The sequence below is a fragment of the Chrysemys picta genome, chromosome 6 (assembly GCF_011386835.1).
Source record: "Chrysemys picta bellii isolate R12L10 chromosome 6, ASM1138683v2, whole genome shotgun sequence".
NCBI lineage: Eukaryota > Metazoa > Chordata > Testudines > Emydidae > Chrysemys > Chrysemys picta.
The window spans coordinates 36,811,365-36,831,899 of NC_088796.1; the positions used below are offsets into that span (position 1 = coordinate 36,811,365).

A 20,535-nucleotide genomic window follows, 5' to 3' on the forward strand; every position below is an offset into this window, starting at 1 on the left:
CCTTCCATTTGGCAAATGAAGGCCTGCTGTAAGCCTCTGTTCTAAACTCACCCAACCAGGGAATGAAAAACAGAAGTCCCAACTACAGATCACATCACATCCCTTTCTTCAGGGCTTGTTTATTTTCAAAAGCATACTCAAAACCAGAACAAATCAACTCAAACTACTGGGTAATTCCTTTTATAACCATGCCCAATCAGCCACGTGTCAGACAAGGACCCAGTATTTCCTTACATGCAGAGCATCTTTACACCTTGTCACACCTACCCTAAATACTGTTCAACTAGCCATAGTCCAGAGACCTCATGATTTGCCTCTAGTGTACCACACAGGACACCACTCACACTGAGAACTCATGCCCTCCCATGGCCAAGACTCCTCTTGGAGGTCAACTTTTCAGAAAGAAGAAGGACATCCCTTCCTAGCAAGTAAACCAAGGTTGGGGTCCATATGCTCTACCCATCTGCATTCTAAATGTTTGGGCCATTTATCTACTGTTTTTATAAGCAGTGCATTCCTGGGAGAGCAGGTCCAAAAGTTGTGATATACAGAAGGGAAAATTTAAAAAGTATTTCTCAGCACCAGTGATTTATAACATTAGAGGAACTCAATATAACCCTACACTTCCCCTTCCCCTTAGAAATTGTATCAACACAGACCCTGTGCACAGTGACTTGTGCAGAAATAACCAAACATAGCAGCTCACTGAACACAAAATTAGACTCAAAAAAGAGAGAAGGTGGAAAAGAAGTCAAGCATGGGGTCAGAGAAAGAGGGTGGGACTGCCTCCCTAAGTCCTTTACGGTGATCATGGCAAATGAGTGGCTAATCATGTGGCCCGCCCGTATGCCCATTTGCCATGGAGACCACCATTCAGGAGGTCATGTCACCAAATCTGTTGCTGTTTCCCCTTCCTTCCAGTTCCCCACTGCAGCCACGGAGAAGGCTGGAATTCAGGTCTAAATGCTGATGGCCTGTTAAGAGGGCCTGGAAGCCACAGCACTGCCATGACTTCCTCTCCTTTGCCTGCTCACCCTTTCTTTAGCCGCAGGGATAAAAGAATCCTTCCTCTTTTGTTATTTTCCTCCTTCTCTCCCAGGCAAGCTCAGTTGCAGACAGACAGACCAAACTGTTAGGCTCAAATTCAGCAGCATGAATTGGCTAGGATTTATTTTCCGATCATTAGATTGCCAGTGTTCTTTGTTTTAACCGGGGCAATACTGCATGAACAACTAATCTGCGACTGACTCATGTGAGTTCCTTTAATTTAAAAAAAAACCCAAAACATATCCATATTTGAGCAGCAAACTTTAAGAATAATTCAAGGAAAATGTAGTTTCTTGCAAAGACTGACATTTCGGCCCACTTGTTTTATTGTAAAAGACCTCTGAAGTCTTACACAAGTTAACGTTTGCTCTCAGGTAAATGTCAATGAACGCAGGCATCTCATGTTAGGCAAAGTGTATTACGGGAAATGATGAAGTGTGAAGATAACCAAAGCCACATAGTCTATGAAATCATATGCTTATTAAAGTAAGCATACAGAACATAAGCTAACTAGAAAGCCATTTTAAATGCCTGCAAGATAAAACCATTAGAGACCTGCAAAGCAGAGAGCAAGTCTTGTGGCAAGTGCATCTAGGGACAAGAGACTGCTGATATAGTTTTTCCTGAGGCAATCCACAGAAGTATGTAAATAGAAGCAGATGAAATAGCATGTGTGGAATAAGTCAAGCTAGCTCTTGAAGGGATGATGCTGATAGCTTCCATGGACAACTGGCCAAAGAGCAAAGATACACATAGACCAAATACTGAAACAATGACCTAATGGCTATAGCTGATGTGATCATCAAAAGTAAGGCACTGCCAAAGAACCAGGTATTGCAATTTGTTTCGCAAGTTTAAAAATGACAACTCTCCCCTAAATAGGGGAAATACACTCAGTCGGAGGCCTGTAATCTAACCCACACAAACAAGTTAGGCCAATTCAAGAGTTATGACTGGTAGACTGCAACCTCACCTTCTCACATTCTTTGATCAGGAATGAACTAGGTAAGAAAGTTGACATTTACATCAATATAATTGGGCATCTCAATGCGATGACCGGGGCAGTTCACACAGCTATTGTTTCAGGACTTTTGAAAAATCAGGCCTCAAAAAAGGTATTAGGTTGCTGATCCTGGTCATAAACATGCCTTACAGAAGAAAGATGGAGAAGCTAGCAGTAATCTTTGTCAATATAGACTGATTTATGCCTCCCAATTTCATGAGTATACTTATTTCATTTTAGCTTTTCTGAGATTTTCATCCTCAGGATACTCAAGAAAATAAAAAGTGAATGAATTGTGACTGATACCACATGCCTGGAAAGGTATAAAGCGTCGATAAAGAACTTAACTATGCAATACCAAAGTCAAAGAGAATGCTAGTGTCAATAAGGACAGATTTTCCTGACACCAGCTAACCAGCTCATGGCTGTCAGCATGGGGATCATTAGCACTTGTCTTTGTTATCCTAGCTAATGTAACTGTGGATGCTTTTCTGAGGGCTTGTCTAAAGTAGGGAAAGTTTTACTAGTTGTATCACTACAATTATACCTGTATCACCCCCGTATGAACATTTTGTTACTGGAAAAAGAATGGCTTTTTTGGTTAGGCTTAAATACTTCCAAAGAGACATAAGCTAAATGGAAAAGGAATTATCCCAGTATAACTATATCAATTTAAATTTACACGTTAGCTTATGCTGATATAACTTTCTTGTGCAGTCAAGCCCTTAGTAATATAAATATTTTTTAAAAAATTACTAAACTTTTTTCCCTAATAATATTCCGTGGCAGAGAATTCCACTAGTTAATTACATGTTAGACTGAAAATAATTTTGCTTTATCCATTTTCCCCACAGCTTCCTTCCCAGTTATCCAGTTTATACTTGCCCATAGGGTACATTCAGAAATAATTTATGGACATCCAAGGTTAAATCCAAGTAGGGCAAACTCCATGCTTGTCACAAACTAAAAACAAAAAGGAACATCTTACATACTGGGACTGCTATTCAAAAGTTCATCTTTTTGTCATGACTAGTGAGGAGCAAACAAATAGAGAATGTGCCTTGATAACAAGCAGCCACAGAGCATACTGAGTGAACATACCTTAAAGAGCATGTTCTAAGAGAACTATAAATTTAGCACTTACACTTCAAACAAGGCCAAATATAATAAAGGAAATATGCAAAATAAAAGTGGATTTTTACAGAAAATTCATCATTTAAATTTAGCTAATAGGGTTTGGTAGTAAGGCAGAAAGTATAGAGGGATCTTACAAATTGTTTTCTTTGGGACCACATTATGTCCGGATACTTAGGGCTTGTCTATACTGCGATGTTGTTGACAAAACTTTTGTCTTTCACGGGTACTTAAGAAAGCCGCCCCCCCCCCCCCCGGTGAAAGACAAAAGTTTTGCCGATGCAAGTGGCAGTGTGAAGCGGCTTTGTTGGCAGGAGCGCTCCCCTGCCAAAAAAGCTAACGCCACTCACGGGGCTAGAAGAATTTTGTTGGCAAAAGTAGACAAAATACTGACAGAGAGCATTCACACACGCTGACGTTTAGTGACAAGGCTGTGTCCATACAGTCTTGTTGCTAAAAGCTGCGTAGTATAGACAAGCCCTTAGTGAAGAATTGTGACAGTAGGCCATACAGGTCTGTCTCATCTTACGCTGGGGTTACATTCCGCAGTCAGCGCCTAACGCGGAAATCGCGTATAGTCAAAATTACATTGAGTGTAATGGTGGGCAGAATCGCCCGCACTACAGAAACAGTATTTAAATTGTTATTTTTCTCTTTTTGGGAGCTTTGTTTTTGTTTTTGCCGACCATGTAAAGCTGAAATCGCACGTTAAATGCGCCTAAGATGCGACAGACCTGTATACGTCATGAGTTCCCTTTATGCAGGGATTCTCAAACTGGAGGTCGGGACCCCTCAGGGGGTGGCAAGGTCATTACATGGGGGGTCGTGAGCTGTCAACCTCCACCCCAAACCCCGCTTGCCTCCAGCTTTTATAATGGTGTTAAATATATTAAAAAGTGTGTTTAATTTATATGGGGGGGGGTTGCACTCAGAGGCTTGCGATGTGAATGGGGTCGCCAGTAAAAAAGTTGAGACCCACTGTCTTTATGGAACCTACTGAGGCTCCTCCTCTTTTCTGTAGGAACAGCTGGTTGCATCACTCTGATGCTAACCTAATCAGCTGATTTAAAATCACTTAAAGTGGTCCACTCCCGCACTGTGATCTTGGGGGTATTAACTAATGTCAAAGGCAGTTTTCTCACACAACTGCTTAGGTTAACACATCTCCTGTTTATTGATTCCAGCTATAGAGTCCTTTTGTTCTACAAAATTCAGTTTTGAGATAACCTCAAACCCTTTTCATAAATCCTTTGAGCTGAAGTGGCTTTGCATGCAACATGATGCACACTGACCAATGAAAGCTCATTCCCTGGCTTTTTTTGGTTTCAAATAGAATTTCAAACTCAATAAACTATATAAAAGAATGTTTAATAATATACACACATACCCCAGAAAAATCACACAATGTCTCCAATTTTCAGCTGGTTAACTTCGAATTTCTTCCTGTGTGCTCTTGTTCTTGCATTATGGAAAAGGGCAAACAGGAGTTCATAAATGACCATCTCTCAAATATGAACGATTAATTATTATTATTGACTATTTATACTGCACCAATGCCTAGAGGCCTCAAGCAGGTTGGGGCCACATTGTGCAAGACACTGTACAAACACATGGCAAATGACAGTCCCTGCCCCAAAGAGCTTACAATCTAAAATGTTATTGGCCTGACATAGGGAATTCCATGGGGAAGACTTGGGAACAAGGGAATGTGCACCTCTCCTATACAAGCCCTGCAAGAAATACTGAGCTTGGGGCTCTCTAACTTTTACTTTCAACATCCCTTCGTGCTGTGGAACCTCCCATAATAGGGAAGTACCATAGGCAGCTGCTGAATGGAGAGCCCATGGCAGCAGGGCTGCACTGGAGCATCAATGCCCTGCAGATAAAGGAGGAGGCCCCAGAAACAATGTAAAGATGGATAGGCCTGTACCTTCAACATATCCCCCAAGATCATATGGACTGTGAGTGGATCTTTCTGATGGTTCCACAGTTACGGGCAAACCTCATCCCCATCTGCAGAACAATCTGAGAAAATCTACTGTGAGGAAAAAATCTTGGAGTTTTCCTCCCTCCTATCACTTATCATGTGTTTTCCCCTCGGGAAGGGTAGTCTGGGACAATACCAATAGTGTTTCTTATTAGCAGTGGAATCAGAGCTGTAAAAATGTCATAATTCTACAATGTGTACGGGACAAGCAGGTTTAAAAGAAGATCCTCTCTCCCATAAACTGTTGCATAGTGAATAGGCAAAGACATAATGCTATATCCGTCCCTCAGCAATCATGTTTAACAGTAAACATTTAATACTAAAAAGCAATGTGAAAGCTGATAATCACATTTTTTTAAAGTTACAGACATAAGTGCTATTCATATCTGACATTTAAATTCACTGTTCTCTGTCCTGAAAAAAAGGCAGAAATACAAAACACAAATGTGTCTTTTTAAAATTCAATATACATATTTTTTGTATGAAAACCAGACCTGAAGCAAAGCTACTATTTTTTTCTTTTAAATATTATTGCTCAGTTACCTTTGTGTCAAGATTTTTTTTTAAGACCCCACTCAGAAGCAGTCAGTGATAGTATAAATAAAATCATACAAGCATGGAGTGCTAGGTAACGTTGCTAACAGAAAAACAAACAAACTCAGTGGGGCCCTGACACATACATGCCATAGCAAGCTCCTATAAATCACACTCACAAGATATCAGGATTTCAAAGGCACATTGCAAGCTGTTTCACAGAGACTTGTTGATTCAAGCTCCAATTCCTATTAAACTGGCTATCGTATCCTGACCCTGTCTGAAAAGGGTATCTTGTTGGCGTTACCGTTCCTTCAGAGAACTAATTCAATGCTGGCTTAATCAAAAAAAATCATTCCATTTTATGTCTTGGATACATTTTATTTGATTATGTATTTAGATGACATGTGATAAATATTTGTTTAATCAGAAATCTTCCAATCTAGCCTGAACATGACATGATTCAAGTTCACATAACACCCTCCTATATCATGTATAAATGCAGATACGCACGCAAATGTAATTGATTTTTTTTTAAGTGGGCAGCCCATCCAAATGCCCCCAGAGCATATCTAAAAAAACAAGGAGGATGTTTCCAGTTCTGCAGCCTAGTGTGTTGTGAGTTGGGTTTACTGGTAGGCAGGCAAGAGAAAAGATGCCTTCAAGGCAAGAAACAATGACATCCTTTGAATACATCTGTATATTTCTTATTCAGTATTTGTGTGGATTAACCCTTCCCCATACATAGCCTGATTAATCAGCCTTTGCAGAGGAAGTTCCTGATGTTTGGAGGGAATTAATTCATGCCAGTTCATGTATATGCTTGGAAGCTACTGTTCCTTCCCACCACACACACACAGACTCTTTCAAGGGTCTACTCATTGCACCAATCTATTTGGTGTTGGTGGCCCCCATTGCACCAATCTATTTGGTGTTGGTGGAGAGAGACCTAATGCATGTCTACATCACTCCACAGTTAAGAACATAAGAATGGCCATACTGGGTCAGACCAAAGGTCCATCCAGCCCAGTATCCTGTTTACCAACAGTGACCAATGCCAGGTGCCCCAGAGGGAGTGAACTTAACAGGTAATGATCAAGTGATCTCTCTCCTGCCATCCAACTCCACCCTCTGACAGACAGAGGCTAGGGACACCATTCCTTACCCGTCCTGGCTAATAGCCATTAATCGACTTAACCTCCATGAATTTATCTAGTTCTCTTTTAAACCCTGTTATAGTCCTAGCCTTCACAACCTCCTCAGGAACGGGTTCCACAGGTTGACTGTGCGCTGTGTGAATAAGAACTTCCTTTTATTTGTTTTAAACCTTCTGCCTATTAATTTCATTTGGTGACCCCTAGTTCTTATATTATAGGAACAAGTAAATAACTTTTCCTTATTCACTTTCTCCACACCACTCATGATTTTATATACCTCTATCATATCCCCTCTTAAGTCTCCTCTTTTCCAAGTTGAAAAGTCCTAGCCTCTTTAATCTCTCCTCTTATGGGACCCATTCCAAACCCCTAATCATTTTAGTTGCCCTTCTCTGAACCTTTTCTAATGCCAGTATATCTTTTTTGAGATGAGAGACCATATCTGTATACAGTATTCAAGATGTGGGCATACCATGGATTTATATAAGGGCAATAAGATATTCTCTGTCTTATTCTATATCCCTTTTTTAATGATTCCTAACATCCTGTTTGGTTTTTTGACTGCCCCTGCACACTGCATGAATGTCTTCAGAGAACTATCCACATTTAAGTGATTTGGAATCCCTTTACACATGTGTGAATTTCACCATTTGCTACAAACATGAATAATCCAAAACAAATACAAGAATTACCTCTTAAAACAACACAGTGTATATAAGAACAGTTTTACAGGTTTCCAGTTAACTTTGTGCAAACAGATTTCAGATGAGTGGAAAAGAAATTGCTTTTTAATAGCCCCTTTACACTAGCCTGGATTGATTATTCCAATGTGGAAATCAGTTTTATGCTAACTTTTATACAGGTTCGGAAGGATTAGATTTTTTATCTGTCATTTGTCAATTTCACCATACACACATAAACCAAGGAAAAAATGTTTCCATCGATAATTGAAATCTACACATAGGTAAAGTGAGAAAAATGCAGCTTGGGAACTGATTAGAGTTTGATTTAAAGATATTTAATTTGTATATTTTGACATTTGATGCTGACAGTTTGTGGATATAAAGCTTTAGCTTTTTGAATCTCAAAACCTATTGTCATTAAATAATTATTGTCTGACACACACACACACACACCTCTTTGTCCCTACCATAATTTCCCACAACTGTGAAAATTTAAATAGGTAAAATTGAAAAAAAAGCTTTAAAATAAACATTGATATTAGCCTCAAAATTATATGTCTAAAAATTGAATTCCACCCAGCCTCATTTACAACGTATATATATGAAGGGCTTAATCTCAACATCAATACAGGAAACTCCCATTAGTGTTACCATGGGTTACATGTGAGCACAAATGGCATGCCAGAACACCAATAAATTGGTTTTAATAAGGACATAATTTCACAGCTAAATCAATATTGCCTTTAAGCATGCACCTTAAAACTCACCAAGTTCCCAGTACATACTGTAATTTTGTACTGCAATGACATATTATTAACACTGCTTTTATGTATATATATATTTTTAGTCAATGAATATTCTATAGTAAAATTATTTTAAAATCTATATTTGCAGTAATTAATGAATATAGCCTAAATAATTTAGGTCACTCATGAACTTCAAAAGCAGAGAACAGAGCATTAAAGGGAGTTTAATGTAAAGCACCCCACTTTATATATAGAAAGAATGTTGGTCAGAATGTTTTTGGATCAACAATATGCCATCACCCACTTGCTTTCTGTGCTATCAGATTATGAGGAGGCCTAACCTAAGGACTCCTGTCATTCATGCAAAACAAGAAACCACAGGATAGATTAAAAAATAATGAAAATTACCTCACATACTGACGAGTGATAGAGTTGCATTAAATAAAGTAAATGATTACCCTGGGTACATTCTTTGCTGAATGTCTAACATGGATAAAGAATACAGATGTATTCAAGTAAGAAAGTGGCAAGACTAACCCATCTTTATTACTGAATTTCTTGTCAAAATCTCTTTTGAAGAAACACTGTATGTACCTCATATCACTCAGGTTAAATAGAACTTCTGAAGTCCATATAAAAGTAGTCTATAACTGGAAAAATTTACTTTAAAAGCAAACTAAAACAAACCTGGCTTACTACTACTAGTAGGTTTTTCTTTATTTAGATCCTGATCAAAATTATCTAAAATCAACATTCTTCCTTCTCTTCTTTTTAAGCTTAGTGAAGGGAAAATCTTCCTTCAAATCCTAATTGTTTTAGTGTGAAGACAGTATGATCAATGCAGCATGCCACGGACATTAAAGGTGACTATTTTCCACATCTACCAGATAAAGAATACACCTGTGGTTTAGCACCAGATAAATATGAATCAATGCTCAAATGTGCTGTCCAGAGGCTCAGCTGATAGCTACTGAAGCAGAATTAAGCTATGTAAGTTCTTGAAACTGTCAGTACATGACCTGTAAATACTATTTTCCAAATGGGCACAGGGCCCTTCAGTGGTAAAGACAAGATTTGAAAATGCAGCATACCTGCAGGCCACAGGTCTAGTCAGAGGACAGTACAGAAGATGCTGGGAGGGTCTTGGTGAGAAGCTCAATTTCTTCATCCACATCTGCCAACAGAGCCTGCTTCTTTAGATCTTGCTTACAGGCTCCTTATTTTTTATCAGCTTTAAGCTAGAATGTGTCTAAGTAAATGTGAAGCACTCTCTAACAGCTCCTGGCTTCTGAAAACAGAAAGCATTCTCTATGTTCCCCCCACTTCAACCCCAAAACCTCCAGGCTGCTGTGAGGAGAGAAGGTGTCCCATAGTCTACCCACCCCGCTGACTTCTACTGTATGTGTGTGTATCCGCTTCTCTAGATCTCTCTCTGTCTTCTGTTTGCTATAAGGGGTAGAGAAGTCTCTACATTCCTTCTCCATTTTGTGTTCTCATACCCTCTACACAGGTCCAGTGCTTGCTTCAGCTGTGGCTCATAGTTTTCCCACGACAGGAGTTGGGTGAATTTAGCTGATTCTTGTCAATTTACACTGTTGCTCACAGGGTTCTGAATAGATGCTTGGCAAAGCTCTAAGCAGCAAGAACTGTCTCTTGGCAGAGTCAAACACACCAGTCCATTGCTTTACACTGGGTTCATTTTCACAAGGTTATTTTTCCAGCCACGGGAACTGGAACCTTTTAATAATAAAGAGCTTAAATTCTGCAGTAGATGGATCTGCCCCTTCACTTACTCAGGACAATTTCTGCAGTGACAATGACAAATAGGCAACTGGATTTTTCAAGCCCTGTGATAAAAGATAAAGATAGAAAAGGAAAATAGCTAATGGCTCAATCCAAAACCCACTGAAGTTAACTAAAAGATTCCCATTGACTTCAATGGGCATTAGATCAGGCCCTGACTGAATTAAAAAAATGTGTTAAAATGCTTCAAGAATATTTAACCTGAGGTTCAAGTGGTATTTTTCAACAGCAGAATTCCATACACTTCTGGACCAAAGGGCAGCAGTGACTTGATTAAACAAATATAACATCATTATAGGCAATCCATGGGTTTCTATACCTTGTCTAAGTCATCTTGCTCTAGCAAGCATTGATATAGGAGCTCATATCTGATAATATTCAGCATGGCTCAGAAATCTTAGATTTTTCACACTCACAAAGGTGAGTGAGGGGACATACCCCATCAATTTCTACTCAATTTAGCATTTCATATATCTGCTGTTGAATATTAGTAGTGGTTTACTATATGTTATTTAACACATTAACTCCCAACATAGTAAATTCTAGTGAAAACACAACATACAAGTTTGCTGACAACAAGCAACAAACATTTATGTCCTGTCTGTGCTGCAATTTACAGTTGTGTTAATTAACATATGGTAAAATGTGACTAAAAATTCAAGGGTAGATATACCCAGGCTCGTGATCGTATAACCTTTCAAATGCGAATGGAGTGCATGCCAAAGCTAAGGTGTCTTTCTGAGTCTGCAGACAGGCAACTCCAGGGACACTGCAGTTCCCAAGGTGCAGCAGAGTCTTGTGAGTTTTCAATGCTGCAATCCAGAATTCTGTAATCAGTAACATTAGTGACAAGGATGAGGTCAACATAATGCTGTGGTAGTGTGGCAAAGCTGTGAGCAGCAGCAGAGGCAGACACAGGAGCAAAAATGAGGCTGGGAAAAGAGTAGAATTGTGCAGACCTTCTACCCCCACAGCAGCCAAGAAGCTCTGTAGAGGACAGAAGAAACAGAAAATCCTCCTCTCTCCTAGCAGTAAGTGGCATCGAGCTTCATATTTCAACACTGACTATCCAAAGGCTGATACAAATGAGAAGCAGCATCTGCAGCCAGCATGCTCCCTGATTTGAGCAGTTGGGTATAACTGGCCTTCTCACCAGGGCATGTTTCTCAAAGGTCATTCATAGGGATGCCACACTCGTCTTTCATATTTATCTCTGGTTAAGAGGGTTAGTCCTCCAAGTTTGGTAAATTTTTCAAATTCTGATCATATAATACACAAACAAACAAACAGCGCTACACACACATCAACAGATAGTCCTTTTACAGCATTACAGCCACAACCTCTGCCCCCTCAAAACTAGAAAAGATGAAACAGAGGTGCAGCAGGTCTAGGGTTTTAATCTGCTTGGAAGAATACAAAACAATATAGTTATAGTGATTTTTTTTTTGCTACAGTTCTACTTTACACCCGTTATACAGTCGTAGGTATTATTGCCATATCATCTCTCTTATGAAGTAGTCTTTCAGTAATATAAGGACAAAATTGTAAATACGAACATCAGACTATAGATGTATATTAAATTGAGTTAAAAAACATGCACACAAAGAAAAAAACATTATTTTGTTTTAGTCCTTCAATCCCAAGATTATTTTTGTGTGAGTTTTCCTATGCATTCTGATATCTTCTATTTGGAATATTTTTCAATTTAGTCATTTCATTGTAAAGCCAAGTTTTGTAAACAAGGATTAACTAAAAGTTATCCCAGAAATTCCAGGCACATGCATCTGACTATATATTTTTACAGACTGCAACAACATCTTCACAACGATGATATTTAAAAGATCTTCTGTAATTGAACCTTTAAAGCTTTTTCTACAGCACCACACCTAAACTACTCTATATCCCTCCAAGCACCAAAATTTATTCATTTGTTTTACTGATGTTGAAAAACCAAAAAGCAGGTAATTATCAAACATGAAATGCAGTCTTACCTGGATCCAATATTCAGATGTACAAAACTTTGGCCATACTTCATAGTGTAAGCAACACACAATCATTTTACTTAGAAATATTATGCCCTCTGTGTTTCAATAATTAGGCATCCAAAGAGATATACTATGATTTGTTTGTCAAATAATTTCTCACATTAGTATTTCTCAGGAGTAAGTGTGGTCTGATATCCAGTTAAAGTTCCCATTGCAAGTGAAAAATCAGTTCATTCAAAGAAACCCTTAAATTCCCCCGAAGTTAGTAATTAAAGACATTGTTTTTGCAAGCTGTCTTCTTGCAAATACTGTGTTTCACAAAAATTCTGATGTACACATAGAGCATTTAAATCCAGCAAGATACTTTCTGGCTTCTTGTAGACCCATACTAGCCTGCATTTACTCCAAAATGGCAGCCTGATCTCTCCTCGTTGCTATGGACACATCATACGTCAGACCTGCACTTTTTTTTTTCCAGACCTGCTTGTTTATGACAGGCCTAGGTGCTTCCTATTATGGTGTCTGCATCAGCACAGCATGCCATTCGCCAGTAATAAGAGCCAGCGGCAGCCACCGAGGTGATCAGCATGCAGCAGAGGACAGAGATGCTGAGGAATCTGAGCATGCTCACTGTAAAACTGCATAGAATGGCTGTTTCAAGAATGGTTAAACAGCATACAAATAATGAATCTTGATTTTGCTGGGAACAGTGCTCTCAAACACAATTTTCTGTGGCAGCAGATATTTAGTACAGGGAAGCTAAAAGGCAAAAGTGAGAATCCCGGTGGATGACATCTTTAGAGAACAAAATAAACATGGAACTTGAGAAGATCTAAAATACTTATCTGTCCTACCAACTTCTGAAAAACTGGTAGGGAGCTGCTATGGCAAGAGCACAGCATACACTATCTGTATGAATTATTTCATGACTAAGTGTTGAATGAAATTCCAGTACTAGAATAGATTAATTTTCCTTCCACTTACAAAAGTGAGCATGCTTTGGTTGTTCTATGTACATTCAGAGGGAGACACAGCTCAGATTGAAGGTATGACAACCCTCAGACCCTCCACCCACCACTGTGGCCAAACCCTCTCAAACACATATCCATAGCTTAGGCTAGGACAGACCATTGCCAAATGACCACACATCTGCTCAGAGGAGGCAAGGGTTAAGCCCATACTGATATATTTGGGCCCATTCACTATACATTTGGAAATAACACGAACACCATTTGAGTGCTAATTCCAATTTCTGGATAACTTCAGCTATATATATGTTTAATACTTTCGGATGCTTTTACATTGCTGATCATGCAAAAGAGTTCTAATCTCAAATGCAATCCTGGAGTCAGCAAGAGTTACAAAATGGTCACAATCCTGATAAAGCAAGGTTAGAGAAGTACAAACCAAAAACCTGTTTTCCACAGATCTTTATTATAAACATATTTTCAAAACATTTTAAAGTTATTTGTATTTATTATTATTTAGATTGTGACAGTGTCTAATATAAACTAGGCACTTTCTGAGCACAGAAGACACAATATCTGCTACAAAGAGTGCACAATCTAAAAATACTATATTTTAGGATTTATTCCAGTACACCTCTACCCCGATATAACGCTGTCCTCAGGAGCCAAAAAATCGCACCGCGTTATAGGTGAAGCCGCGTTATATCAAACTTGCTTTGATCCACCAGAGTGCACAGCCCCATCCCGCCGGAGCACTGCTTTACTGCATTATATCCGAATTCGTGTTATATCGGGTCGTGTTATATCGGGATAGAGGTGTATTTAATGTTTTTATTTAATACTTTTGTTGGAAGATCCACAACTCCATTCCACCCAGAACCCTGATTCAATCTCTGTTCTTATTTCTTATCTCTTCTGCATCCTTTTTGTTCCACTAATGATGCATACCTCACTTTCTTCCACTCTCCTCTTTGTGACTTCTTCCTTGCTCTCCTTTTCAGGTTGGAACTCCTTCTCTATTCCAGTGCATCAAAGGTGAAATCCTGGCTCTCCTGAAATCAATGGGAAAACTCCCATTGATTTCACTGCCTTTAAAACTCCTGCTAAACTGGTTAACGCCTAGTGGGGAGCATAGGGTACAAGGTCAGCTAATATGGCTTTAAATGTGTCAACCTGCATCTTAATGGGGTTTTTCATTAAACTAACATGATTGAAAAACACCCTTTTTGCCCATCAAGGCCTACCGGTAGCTCTTGTCTAGACTAGAGGCTTATCTATATAGGGCAATTTACCAGCAGAACTATAGCAATATCATTATGCCACTATTACTCCATGTGTGTAAAAATCTGATTCTGGAATCAAGAATATCTTTTTTCAGTTTAGTTTATATCACTTTGAAAGTTCTGCTGGCAAAGTTTCCCATGTAGACAAACCCTAGGATATAAGGTGAGTTGTTAAAACATGTTACCTAATGTGTTCTTAGGTGTCTGAAATGCCTAGTGTAGACAAGGCACATTGCCTTAACACATGCTAAACTGGTGAAGTTGAAGCCTAGCATGTTAAAATATATGCTGCCTGCTCTACAGTAGACATTTGGAATGGAATAGTTAGACTGGATCATGTTCTATCATCAAAATCCTTGTCCAGACAAGTGTGAGAGCTTTCTGGGGGAGGGACTAGCTAATTTACATTAGTGTAGTGCCTAGGAGAGTATCAGGGGGGTAGCCGTGTTAGTCTGAATCTGTAAAAAGCAACAGAGGGTCCTGTGGCACCTTTGAGACTAACAGAAGTACTGGGAGCATAAGCTTTCGTGGGTAAGAACCTCACTTCTTCAGATGCAAAGGTGCCACAGGACCCTCTGTTGCCTAGGAGAGTGGGGCCCTGATCCTTGGTTGGGGCTTCTAAGCACTGCTATTATACAAATAACAAATATGAAGTCTTGTATCTAACACGCACAAATGGGAGTCAGGAGAACTGCATTCTATTTCTGGTCTGCCTATGACATGTTGTGTCACCTTGCACTTTGTGCCTTAGTTTCCCAACCGGTAAATTGCGGATAATATTGGTTTAACAGTGGGCATTGTCTGCAAATCCGTTTGAGTTCCTTGAATATCATGCATTGTAGAAGTAAAATCTATTATTATAGAGTAACATCATCCATCCTCTATTTCACAGGATCTGTAGTACAGTAAGATGAAAGAAAAGAAATATTTGAAAATAAGAGTTGAAATATGAAAAGACATTGCAACTTTGAGTTGTTTCAGAAGTCAAACAATTTCTGGTATTGCAGACTTGTGTAATATATTCAGGATTGTTTAAAATAAGTTCGTTAACCACTCAAGCTTGTCTCAGTAGTAATTAGAAGCTGACCTGTGAACAGTATAGATGGACTACTAGAATGCAAAACTGTTTTTTAGCCTGATTTTTGAACTGTGAATTAGGTACCTACCTTCTAATTATGATAAAAGATTGAAGCAGTACTATGAATCTCTTTTTTTGTTTGTTTGTTTTTTAAAAATAACAAACAAGCTAGCATTCTCGTCTCCTGCCATCACAAAGGAGTGGCTCAGTTTTATGAACATTGCTCTTTTATTCAAAATCAGAAAAACAGAAGCGTTCAGCCAAAGTAATTTGTCTGGCTGACCACTCATCAGTGGTTTACTACTTAATTAACAGAAAACATAAACTGTTTGAATAGTATTTTAGGAAATCTTGTAAACAGGCACTATGGACTAGTTTGGTTCACTGGTCTCTGAGGTTATGGCCTTGTCTATGCTGGCAATTCGCCCCAGTCCAACTGTAGGCAGGCAAAGCTGATAAAAGACACAATTTGCACTAGTGCAGTTCATCACAGTTTCAAACAGGGATAAGCAGCGCCAGTGCACATCATGGGTTAACTTGCCAGCACTAGAGGTTTGCAGTTATGCTGGTGGCAGGCCACCAATGACTGTAACTGGCACAAATCTTTGGTGCAGACATGTCCTCGGTAAAAGTAAAATCTAGCCATGGTAAATCCATCTCAAAGCTGGAAATATAGGTTAGAGAGAGAAAAGTCTCTAAATATGTAGTGTTTTAGTAAAGGATTACAAAGCAAAATATGAAACAACATAACCAAGTAAGCAAAACTGCTTCTGATTTCTCTGTCATATTGCAACTGCATTGATATTTCAGTGGATAACATATTCACTGCATTAAAAGTTATTTAGGCAAAGAAATTGCCTATAGTTAAAAATGCAAAACAAACAAAACAGGAGAAAGATCATTCCTCCATCTTTGAAGTGCTTCAAGTCTTATGACCTAACCATCACTGCTTCAGTACACAGCATAATATCCAGGAGATTCTGGTGGATCTTTAAGGCAGAATTTAGAACCAAGTAACTAGAAGCCTTTATGAGTAACTGCAAAACCATTATTAACAAGGTGAGCAATTATGAAGAACTCATTTACATACAATCCATTTCTAAGTAACATCCTTGCAATATTCAATACTATTTTCTTAGGAAAGACCTTAAGGTTTTTTGTGAGTATGCTCGAAAAAGTAGCACTTAAATTTACATTTCACTTCCAATAAAACATTTTTTTAAATTGTCAAAGAAATATTTCATATTCAAAAAAATACATGATGGATGAAAACAAGGCTCATTTTCCCACATCATGCCCTAAACTATTTTCACTGATGATTACTTCATAATATTTTCAATTTTTGCTGCATTGTTCTGTGTCATTATACTTGAAGGAAAGAATCTTTGATACCTGTGCAAAAGTAAAGAGGCTATAAAAAGGGGTGATTGTACGCCAGTGTGCAGGGACTGGGAACATTGCTACGTTGAGGTGTATGGAGGAAGTCATCAGAGCCCCAGAAGAGGACAGACTGGTAAAATCACCTCTACTAGGTTGAGATTGCATAAGTGGGAAGAGATATCCCATCTCCTAAGGCACTGCTTAGGATAGCTAAAAAGGGGCATAGTCACAGGGCTTTTGGGGAACTCAAAGGAGATCTAAATTCCTTAACTGATTGGGGTAGGAAGAAACTGTAAGTCTAAGCTCAGGCAAGCAGGCAAAGTTCCAGATTCTAGGTACTAGCTCCAGGTATTAGGTTGTCTGCTCAAATCCACAGTTATGGGACAAACCCCAAGTGCTGTTGCTGTGGCTGGTTGGGGCAGCAGGAAGGAGCTAAGTTGTGTAGAGCTGACAGCTGCTAGTAAAGAACCACACAGATAGTGAGGAAGTGCTTTCCTCTGAGTGCGGCTTGCTCACTGCTTGGAGTTGTTTTCTCCTAGGCATAGAATTCAATGCTCCTTTCATCTAGCTCTAGCATGAAGTGGAGAGATGGCAGTGCACAGCTCAATCCCTACCCCGGCCAAGGCCCTACTTAGGAGATGAGCAGCAGATCTGCTGGGCAGGTTTAAAACAAACAAAAGGAAGTATTTTTTCACACAATGTACAGTCAACCTGTGGAACTCCTTGCCAAAGTATGTTGTGAAGGCCAAGACTATAACAGGATTCAAAAAAGAACTAGATAAATTCATGGAGGATAGGCCCATCAATGGTTATTAGCCAGGATGGGCAGATATGATGTCCCTAGCCTCTGTTTGCCAGAAGCTGGGAATGGGTGACAGGGGATGGATCTCCTGTTGATTACCTGTTCCGTTCATTCCCTCTGGGGCACCTGGCACTGGCCACTGTCGGAAGACAGGATACTGGACTAGATGGACCTTTGGTCTGACCCCATATGGCCATTCTTATATTCTTATGGCTGTTCAGGGGAAAGCATTTTTCTAACTCCCAAAAAGGTTCTTGACAAGTTGTTGCCTGACCTCAGTGTCTCTGATCTCTCATGCACTCATCAACCACCAGACCAGTACTACAGCACAGGGATTCCTTGTCACCCAAAGCTGGCCCACTAGAAGAAACAGAGGCTGCTTTCACTCACCTGCACAGAGTCCCAGTCTAGCAGCTGAGACCCTGCCTATCTCTTTTCAGACCCATAATCTCACCCACTGCATGTCTGTTTCTTCTTTTGACTCAACAACAGCCCAAAATCTCAGACCCACCTTCAACACTCCTCGCAGCTTTGCTCCTTAGAAGGACAGGGTATCCAACTGACTTTTCTCACTTGGAGGCAGCAAGACATTTCCTTTTGGGATGAATGGTGGGTGTGAAGTCCCCCTGCATAGCTACTCTTGCCACCCCTGTGTCTGTGTGAAGACACTGCAGTACTTAAATGGCAAGGACGGCCTTGTAGGATTCCTCTGTATTATCGTAAATTGCACCCATTACCCCTGTTCCTGCAAGTCTTTTCACAGTGTATACTAGGAAGTGCCTTACCTACACTCATCACTGTGCTTATCTTAGTGCAAGTTTGTTGTGCTCCAGCACAAGTGTGACCAGACTTACATGGGAGCAAGTAAGGTTAAGTACTAAGCATACTGACCTAACACAGAGGTCTCAGGACTTTTGTATACCTGCTCCATAGCATAAAAAAGGAGCAGAAATTGAGGAAAGGGCTTGTTTGAGGAGATTTGGGTTTAAGTCAGGGGTGGGTAAACTATGGCCCGTAGGCTGGATCTGGTCCGCCAGCCATTTTAAGCCGGGGAGTAGGGTCAGGGGCTGCTCCACACAGCTCCGGAAGCAGCCACATGGCCCTCACACCGGCACTCCAGCCGGGGCGCAGGGTTGGGTTTTGGGGGCCGCTCCACGCGTCTCCCGGAGGCCACGGCATGGCCCCCCTCTGGTGCGCCAGGCGGGAAGCAGGGTCAGGGGCGGCTCCACACAGCTCCCAAAAGCAGCAGCATGGCCCAGCTCCTACACGCTCCACTCCAACGGCACCCTCTGGCGTGCCAATCGGAGCTGCAGGGGCGGTGCCTGTGGACAGGGAAGCGTGCAGAGACACCTGGCCGCACCTCTGCATAGGAACTGGAGACGGGACATGCTGTTACTTCCGGGAGCCACTTGAGGTAAGTGCCGCCTGGAGCCTGGATCCCTGAGCCTCCCCCCGTGCTCCAATCCCCTGCCCCAGCCCTGATCTCCCTCCCGCCCTCCAAACCCCTTGATTCCAGCCTGGAGCACCCCCCTGCTCCCCAAACCCCTCATCCCCAGCCCCACCCCAGAGCCCGCACCCCCAACCGGAGCCCTCAAACCCCTCCCCCCGCATCCCACTCTCCCGCCCCAAGCTGGAGCCCCCTCCCACACCCTGAACTCCACATTTCTGGCCCTATCCCAGAGCCTGCACCCTCAACCAGAGCCCTCACCCCCTCCCGCACCCCAACCCCAATTTTGTGAGCATTCATGGCCCACCATACAATTTCTATTCCCAGAAGTGGCCCTCGGGCCAAAAGGTTTGCCCACCCCTGGTTTAAGTACAATTCTTCCAGCATGCAAATTGGGTGCTTAGCTACACTTTCATCTTCTGCTTTACTCTTGCTATGAAGCAAGGCTAAGCATGGTGACCCTGTAGAAATCCTCTCATCAATGCAAGGTCGGCCTCCCTGCATTCCCTCTCTAGTTCATCACTTTTTAGCTCCTACATATACAGATAACATCCCACACCTGTGCTGTACAAAATGAAACCCTCAGTGAATAAGTATTTCCTGATGCTACACTCAATAAAGTTTTTGCATGAGAACAGCTACATCTTATTCGTTTCTAATTCTTGTCAGAATTGCATGCATACTCAAGTAAGGAGCTAACCACATCCTTGGATTTTCCTAGAAAGTTCAGGAACATCAAGAGCCAATTAAACTATCATGTCAACTAGCCAAGAGTAATGGCATTGCCAGACATTATGTAAGAATTCTGTCACGCAATAAGCTGCAGAAATTTTTGGAACCGATTATCAGCTGTCTTTATCGCTGAACAGCAAAACAGAGGACCTACCAGTTTTGCAACAAAATTGACAGTCGTGATATTAGCAAATTCCTTTTCCACTATTTTATTACCAGCACATATTTTATTATGTGTAATAGCTGAAACCTCAGAGAGTGACTGATAAAGAAATCTTAAATTGGATATGACAGCATTATCCTTTTCCTCTAACTGGAAACAGGTCACTCTAATCTATGACCATGACATAAGAAGATATTATTTTACTTTGGCTGAGCTTACAAATTTGGTAAAAAATACTATCAAATATAAAGCTTCTACACATGGAATATCATTCCTGAAGACAAGATGCTGGTCATGTAACAAACTATGTCAAGGTAACCAGACGAGATTCAAAAGGACAAGACTAAAAAGTAGTCAGTCAGTTAACAAAAGCTGACTTCTCAATGGTGATTCATTCTTTCACACCACAACATTAGCCATTGTTCCTAATAAGATGCACTGTATCCATCTAGATGACCATCACTATATTATCTGAGTGCCTCCCACAGGATAAAGCAAAGATGCCAATGAGTTCATACAATAATGAAAATAAAATCCAGTAAGGAAAACAATTTTGGTTTCATGTGACTCAGTGGTTGTTCTAAACAGTCATTTTAATTCTAA

General features: G+C 40.4%; 1 protein-coding gene across 6 annotated transcripts in view; it reads right to left on the reverse strand.

Moving 5' to 3' along the window:
• PDE4D (phosphodiesterase 4D) overlaps positions 1-20,535 on the reverse strand; it is a 1,097,801-nt gene that overhangs the window by 41,233 nt on the left and 1,036,033 nt on the right. Inside the window, exon 1 of one of the 6 annotated variants that reach the window (XM_042857548.2) lies at positions 12,086-19,043. The exons of the other annotated variants lie outside the window; for them this stretch is intronic. Coding sequence (XP_042713482.1) covers positions 12,086-12,151 — 66 coding nt within the window. The 5' untranslated portion in view covers positions 12,152-19,043. Of the gene's footprint in view, positions 1-12,085; positions 19,044-20,535 lie in introns of those variants that run through there. 6 annotated transcript variants of the gene reach the window in all.